General features: G+C 35.3%; 1 protein-coding gene across 1 annotated transcript in view; it reads right to left on the bottom strand.

The window, feature by feature from the left end:
* The window catches only part of LOC111086838 (palmitoleoyl-protein carboxylesterase NOTUM-like), a 6886-nt gene extending 4244 nt beyond the window's left edge, over nucleotides 1-2642 (bottom strand). Inside the window, exon 1 of the mRNA XM_022391351.1 lies at nucleotides 2422-2642. Within this exon, the coding sequence (XP_022247059.1) occupies nucleotides 2422-2638 (217 nt within the window). The 5' untranslated portion in view covers nucleotides 2639-2642. The remainder of the gene's footprint in view (nucleotides 1-2421) is intronic.
* Nucleotides 2643-8765: the final 6123 nt, after the last annotated feature.

Genomic DNA, 8765 nt, shown 5'->3' with positions numbered 1-8765 from the left:
GTAGTGTATCACCAACAGACATGAAAGTTTCTGTGTATCCGTAGTGTATCACCAACAGACATGAAAATTTCTGTTATATCCGTAGTGTATCACCAACAGACATGAAAGTTTCTGTGTATCCGTAGTGTATCACCAACAGATGAAAGTTTCTGTGTATCCGTAGTGTATCACCAACAGACATGAAAGTTTCTGTTGCATCTGTAGTGTATCACCAACAGACATGAAAGTTTCTGTGTATCCGTAGTGTATCACCAACAGACATGAAAGTTTCTGTTGTATCCGTAGTGTATCACCAACAGAAATGAAAGTTTTTGTTGCATCCGTAGTGTATCACCAACAGACATGAAAGTTTCTGTTGCATCCGTAGTGTATCACCAACAGACATGAAAGTTTCTGTTGTATCCGTAGTGTATCACCAACAGAAATGAAAGTTTCTGTTGCATTCGTAGTGTATCACCAACAGACATGAAAGTTTCTGTGTATCCGTAGTGTATCACCAACAGACATGAAAGTTTATGTTGCATCTGTAGTGTATCACCAACAGATATGAAAATTTCTGTTGCATCCGTAGTGTATCACCAACAGAAATGAAAGTTTCTGTTGCATCCGTAGTGTATCACCAACAGACATGAAAGTTTCTGTTGCATCCGTAGTGTATCACCAACAGACATGAAAGTTTCTGTTGTATTCGTAGTGTATCACCAACAGACATGAAAGTATCTGCTGTGTTCGTAGTGTATCACCAAAAAACATGAAAGTTTCTGTTCTTTTGAATTTTGATCAATACAGTTCTTTCCTACAAAGGTAATGTCGAGCTTTGGATATGAAATTCCGTTGTTCGCACCTTGTTATGCCCCCCTCCCCCAAATAAAGATCGCGCTCCGCACTTTGGCACAGTAATGTTATAAGAATGACTGTCAAGTCCTATTATTCGATTAGACTAGTCCATAAGTTGGCTAGTTGCCTATCCCATATTTTATCATTTCAAAATTAAGGATGGTTGGAATAGCTTTGCGCAAAATTCAACGGACAAATGCTTGGAACTGAAATAACTAATGTGCAGCTATAAATTTTATGTTTTTCAAAATTTGAACTCCAGAAATCAATTGCAATTTTCCTCTTCGCCACTGTTTGCTATCGGTTGTCAATGTAATTCATAATTTTCAATTTGCTATGTGAATGGGTCTACTAATTTGGATTTCTGGGCTGCATGTGGGTATGATTTCCAACAGCATTGATTCCAGGAGTAATAGATGTTAGACTCTGAGAATAGATTGTGGATAAAGAGCCAGATTCTGAAGTCTAACAATTCGGGTGTCTTGGTTGCAAGTTATGACGAATCTGGACTCCTAAAAACACTGGTTCCAAGTGTACCAGTTGTTAAGAATCTGAGAATAGATTGTGGATAAATAAGGAAATTCCGAAACTGTATCCTTTCTCCTATTAGTTTCTCGAGGTCTACCTTAAAAATTTCTTTGCTCTGGTCCTTCAAATTTTGCCATTTGTTGAAAGATCACAGGATCCAAGTAAATAGCTTTCGGTACCTGGCTTAGGGATTTGGTATCGGCTGTCATCAAGGTGCTTCGTCGTTATTTCAGTGAGCTCACCGGTTTTCATAGTAGTAGTAGCAACAGTTTGATGTATGAGCAGGAGCAATAGGACAAAATTTTGAGAGCCGTCTCTATATGATATATACGTGACATCGTTCGAACCATTTTTAAAAATTGTGTATCAAGATTTTGTTAAGTAAAATATGTTTTTGTTTCACAATGTATAAAACAAATATCGTATATTTTATAGCAACTTAACTTACCAGTGTCGCGACGTCAGCTCCACCAGCACTCGGAAACTAAAAACAATGATGAAATGTGACTACACCATTGATCGATATGACGGAATTGAATCGTGAGAAAGCCTACTTACAACAGACATCGTGTTTTGCTGTCCCTCAAACTATTTTTTGTACGGATTTGATTATAAAAGTAAAACTAGAAAAAGCTTTACAGCCTGATTGGTACTATTTTAAATAAATAAATCATTTATACAAGTATTCAAACACTGAAATGACCAAAAGCTTGTACTAAACATGATCATTTTCAAGGTCCTTAAATCATGGCGAAGACATAAGTTGTTTCAACCTTTATTGTTGGATAGATCTTGGATGTTTGTACTCCAACTGAGAATTAGCAAGTAACTAACTTATAGAGCAAAACATTTAACAGCCTGGAAGATTTGCACGTAGTAAAAGTGGTTAAGCCTCTTTCTTAAAAAAACTATTTGTTAGTACACAACATTTTATTTGGAAAACAATTACTTAAACTTAGACATTTCTGAAATACTTGTGAAATGAAATTTCAAAATAAATAACCAAAGCAAATATATCAATTCATACGCTGAATCCTCATGCAACCACAAGCTTACATTTCCTTTTCTTCTTTTTCCTCTTACATTTTCGATTCTTCCGTTTCTCCCGATTTTCACGGTTGCACTGCTTTCTACGTCGGCGACGTCTCCTTCGGCGCTTCCTTTCACGGCGGCGGTTTTTCTTTTTACTCTCTTCAGTAAAGGCACGATCCGCTTTATCTCCAGCTTCCATTTGGCGGCGCGTCACAGTTGACGTGGGCATGTCTGCTAGCATGACCGATAATCTGGTGGAATAAAACATTCTAATGCTTAAATATGTCCAGTATGCTGCAATAATGTCCGATTATTATGAAAGATGTTTATAAAGTGAAGTGTGTAAATTTCTTGTGGATTCAACTTGCTATAGACTTCTTCTGGTATTTTTTCTGGATTTTGAGATGACGTTTTGGGCTCTATGCTGAATTCTTTGTCAAGTCCGCCGAAGGACTTAGTATGGAGCCCCAGTTTTTCATTGATAAGGATGCCATTTTCGTATATACAAGGATATTTTCGGTATAATTTAATATCACAGGAAAGATCGGTAAAACATTTGAATTTTAAATAAATATCAAAGCACCATAAGAGGAAGTCTAAATGGACAAAATTCTATAAAGATGTTTATATTTCTAAGTTTTCGATAAGGTTTCGCTTGTCGAGACACAACTGAGGTGATTAAGGATGAAAGTTTTTACATTGTACAAAAAATAATGAATCATTTGTTCACCTTCAAAGCATTGTAAACATTGTTATGTAGAAAGGCAGTTTTTGCATTATGTTTATGCTTAAAATTAATAACTTACACAAAACTGAAAACTGGTTTACAAATGTTTATGATGCAAGGCGAAGATGATCCTTTGCCCCTAAAAGGGTTAAGCTACTATCCTGGCTCCTAGGGTTCTTTGTTCGCTCTTGTATGTCAGAATATTTGGCAATCCCTGAATATTACAGTGTAAATAAAACATAACACAAGATTACACAAACTGAGCACCACAATAATAATCGATGTAAGAAAGATATTGAGGTAAGTTAAACCTTCCCAGCGTGCTTGAGAAGCAAGAAAAATTCGACTTAGTCCACGCTTTCCAAAACTGACGTTTTTGTTTATAGATGACTTATAACTGTTACAGCAAAAAGGCAAGACAAAGGTTCACTGATTTTTGACAATTTCCTATCCACCAGCTTAACAATAAAAATACGTCGTGATTATACGACGAGTTTCACTAAAAACTGTCAAGATGCTTAAGAAAGAAGTAATGAAATAGCCAGTGTACAACAAAAGTTAAATTTGCTATAAAAATATTTGTAATTATACAAAAATACCAAACTTAATATTATAATCGAACTATTCCTAATTACAGAAACTAAACGCTTCAACCGATAATATCTGTGTACAGCTGGCGAATATTCCTAATTACAGAAACTAAACGCTTCAGCCGATAATATCTGTGTACAGCTGGCGAATATTCCTAATTACAGAAATTAAATGCTTCAACCGATAATATCTGTGTACAGCTGGCGAATATTCCTAATTACAGAAACTAAACGCTTCAACCGATAATATCTGTGTACAGCTGGTAAATTTCTTCTTCGAATTTTGAAAATTTAATTTCAATTTTAACTATGTAATTATGAGGTACTAAGTTATTTTACGAAACTATAAGCAAACAATTCTTACTTGTATGCCGGTGTCAACTTTCTTTATTTAATTTGGTTACAATTCTAGTAATGTAAAATATTTTTATCCTAGATTCATTAGTTAAAAATCTAACATTTGGTAACTAGTTCCGTGAGATGAAATACAACTGAGCAATCACTCAGCCTTCGCAACCATAGTGGCCTCAAGTGAAACATAGATTAAAGTGGCTCGTTTTAACAGGGGTCATCTCTAGACCTCGATCTCGACATTTCGATTTTTCATTCCATGTAAAAAAAACTATCTGATGACAGCCAATCACAGCAGGCTGTTTCACGTTAGTTACGAGTGTTTCAGAATTTTGTTAGAAGTATGTGGATTACTTACAAACTAATGGTATAACTACATGACAAGTTAGACCATCATCACTAATTCGATGACGAGGAACCCACTTTGAGACTAATGATGCTTGGAGACGGCTTGAATGAGTAATAAAGAAAAACTTTAATATAAGTTTAACATAACAACAAATGTACAACGTTTCGACAAGGTTCTGTCATCAACAGGTACAAGTAGCTCACACTGATACAGATATACATGTATATATATATATATATATAAGGTAGTTAAATCTAAGTAATTCCAGTAGGTCTGCCACATGGTAGTTAGATCTAAGTAAGTCCAGTGGATCTGCCACATGGTAGTTAGATCTAAATAAGCCCAGTGAATCTGCCACATAGTAGTTAGATCTAAGTAAATCCAGTGGATCTGCCACATAGTAGTTAGATCTAAGTAAATCCAGTGGATCTGCCACATGGTAGTTAGATCTAAGTAAGTCCAGTGGATCTGCCACATGCTAGTTAGATCTAAGGAAGTCCAGAGGTTCTGCCACATGGTAGTTAGATCTAAGTGGATCTGTCACGTGGTAGTTAGTTCTAAGTAAGTCCAGTGGATCTGTCAAGTGGTAGCTAGAGCTAAGTAGGTCCAGTGGATCTGCCACATACACATATAAACTAATGTTTATAAAGTTGTGATATTGTCTCGAAACTCAACATGGAAAAATTTAATGTTTGAAATGTCAGTATTTCTTAGTGTGTTTTTTTTTTTGTTACACTACTTATAAGAACTTAAAATGTTTCATAATTTTATAATGTCTTTCGGTAGGAATTACCGTAAAGTATTGTATAATCTATTTAGGTATGATTGTAATTGAAAAGTTTATATACTTATTTTAGAACTATGACCTGTATTATCATACGATTTTGATTATTAATAGGTTTGAGATATAGTAATCCAAAACTTACTTGTTGCTATTATCTATGTATTTATTATCTCAGAGGTTTTATCAACAAATCTCTTTTTATTGATTTCATACCATATCCCTGTTAATTATTAATTTTCATTCCAAAGAATAAACCCAACAACTAAACTCCCCAGAATAATGTTATACACCCACAGTTTCTGTAACCCAAAAATATAAACCCAACAACTAAATTCCCCAGAATAATGTTATGCACCCACAGTTTCTGTAATCCCAACAATTAAATTCCCTAGAATAATGTTATACACCTACAGTTTCTGTAACCCCAAAACATAAACCCAACAATTAAATTCCCCAGAATAATGTTATACACCCACAGTTTCTGTAACCCCAAAATATAAACCCAACAACTAAACTCCCCAGAATAATGTTATACACCCACAGTTTCTGTAGCCCCAAAATATATACCCAACAACTAAACTCCCCAGAATAATGTTATACACGCACAGTTTCTGTAACCCTAAAATATATACCCAACAACTAAACTCCCTAGAATAATGTTATACACCCACAGTTTCTGTAACCCCAAAATATAAACCCAACAACTAAACTCCCCGAAATAATATTATATTCATAGTTGTGTGTGTGTGACCACAAAATGTAACCCTAACAACTAAACACAAAATATACGTTTATAAAACGTTCATCATACCAGTACCTGAATATGCCAGTCCAGCGTGGATAGACGTAACTAAAAAAAAACCTCTCTGGATTAAAAAAAAAAACACGCATTAGAAACTCGTTATTATGTGTAGCCTATAAAGCACCAAAATTTTAACTTTCAGGTGTTATGAGATAGACTTGAACAACATTCGGTAAGCTATTTCAAAAATAACCCAAATGGAAACATTCTCTTAAAAGAACTAAACCGTTTTATCATACCTAATGGCAGTATCACTTACATCAACTCTAATGTACTGTAAAGTGTAGGTTGCATACTAGTATACATTAGCCATTAACACAACTGAGGCGATGTTATTAGTGGAAGATATCAAAGAAGAATACGTACTAATATGTACTGATGTAGACTTATATTTCAAAGATACATTTGACCACATAGTTAGAGTTGCACAGCCTGTTCAATTAGAACTTTCAATGCCGAGAGTTGTTATTTCGACAGATGCACCGAACTATGTTTTGATGGATTATAGATACCGGAACGTTTTAAAAGAGATATTTTAATGCATTTGGCTTCATTGCACATAGCCATGGACAAAGGTTGAAAAGGACCAGTTGGTTTATAGAAATCGATTCTATTCATGATCATTGGATCATGGAAGGATATACTAAAGACACGAGCATACATCCTATATCATGGAAGAAGATATCATTCCAGTTAACCTGAACCTCATAGGCCAACTAAACTGTTCTGACCTAAGTCCCTGTCCAGAATTCCAATTAACCTGAACCTCCTAGGCCAACTAAACTGTTCTGACCTAAATCCCTGTCCAGAATTCCAGTTAGCCTGAACCTCCTAGGCCAACTAAACTGTTCTGACCTAAATCCCTGTCCAGAATTCCAGTTAACCTGAACCTCATAGGCCAACTAAACTGTTCTGACCTAAGTCCCTATCCAAAATTCCAGTTAACCTGAACCTCCTAGGCCAATTAAACTGTTCTGACCTAAATCCCTGTCCAGAATTCCAGTTATCCTGAACCTCCTAGGCCAACTAAACTGTTCTGACCTAAATTCCTGTCCAAAATTCCAGTTAATCTGAACCTCCTAGGCCAACTAAACTGTTCTGACTTAAATCCCTGTCCAAAATTCCAGTTAATCTGAACCTCCTAGGCCAACTAAACTGTTCTGACTTAAATCCCTGTCCAAAATTCCAGTTAACCTGAACCTCCTAGGCCAACTAAACTGTTCTGACCTAAATCCCTGTCCAGAATTCCAGTTAGCCTGAACCTCCTAGGCCAACTAAACTGTTCTGACCTAAATCCCTGTCCAAAATTCCAGATTTTCTATTGCTTATCCAAATAAACTCGATCTTTGAGATCTTATACCAATATTTATCGAAAGTGATTCAATCAGTTTCTCACAGCAACCTCTAACACTAAACAGGCGGACAACTTTGCTTTATATATATTTATATATTTACAAACTTTCAGTTATCTTAATAAAATCGATAACTATCTCACAATCAAGATATATCAAGCCTCTGCCGTTGCTTACATCGTGTTCTGACTGTTCTAATAGCAACTCAAAACTTTCTAGAACTACTTTTCAACTCCTTGATTACATCATGTGCTGATTTTTGTAATACCAGCTCACAACTTTCTGAAATTGCGTCTCAACTCTGTGCTTACCAAAGACCGTTCAAAAATTAAAAAATACAAATGCCTAGAACATAGGGAATTCTTAAGACACTCAAGAATATTGTGGCCTAGTGAAAAGACGAAGTCAGGCCTTGCTTCTTATAAGAAATTCCTAATTTCTATTAAATCGAAATCAAAGATGTCTACTGTAAAGGGGGTGTGGCAAAGCGAGTTTATAATGCATTACAACACATGAGCGTTTAAATGTAAATCTAATTAACGATCGAAAATATACAACAACCAGAACATTACAGGTGTGATCCTTAGCATAATAGAAGCTATTTATCTTCAAATCTCCAGTTTACCTGATGACTAACTAATGTATGGCATGCTGAACTGAATTCAATAAAATAAACTAGAATTACTATAGTGAACACTTCTTAATGTCAAGAGAAATTTCTGTGAAGATAGCAATTTCTGGATCTATTTTTTATGTGATATATTGCCTTGTATCGACCTTGATTTTGAGTTTATCAAACATTTTTTGGATTTATCAAAACAGATGAAATTTTTGAAAAACGCCCGATTTATTGTGCCACAATGTTGAAAATATCAAAGTTCGATAACTGTGAGAGTCTACAGGGTGATACAAAGTTTCCAACTCAGTATCTTCTCTGATTTCTAGTAGCTTATGTTAGGGAGATATAATGTTGCCAACTCAGTATCTTCTCTGATTTCTAGTAGCTTATGTTAGGGAGATATAATGTTGCCAACTCAGTATCGGTTTTGATTTGTAGCAGCTTTTGTAAGACCGATAGAATATTGCCAACTCAGTACTTCTCTGATTTCTAGTAGCTTATGTTAGAGAGATATAATATTGCCAACTCAGTATCGGTTTTGATTTGTAGCAGCTTTTGTAAGACCGATAGAATATTGCCAACTCAGTATCTTCTCTGATTTCTAGTAGCTTATGTTAGAGAGATATAATATTGCCAACTCAGTATCGGTTTTGATTTGTAGCAGCTTTTGTAAGACCGATAGAATATTGCCAACTCAGTACCTTCTCTGATTTCTAGTAGCTTATGTTAGAGAGATATAATATTGCCAACTCAGTATCGGTTTTGATTTGTAGCAGCTTTTGTAAGACCGATAG

Source organism: Limulus polyphemus, unplaced genomic scaffold (assembly GCF_000517525.1).
Source record: "Limulus polyphemus unplaced genomic scaffold, Limulus_polyphemus-2.1.2 Scaffold1476, whole genome shotgun sequence".
NCBI classification, from domain to species: Eukaryota; Metazoa; Arthropoda; class Merostomata; order Xiphosura; family Limulidae; genus Limulus; species Limulus polyphemus.
The sequence above is the reverse complement of the archived record's forward strand: the minus strand, read 5'-3'. Positions and strand labels throughout refer to the sequence as shown.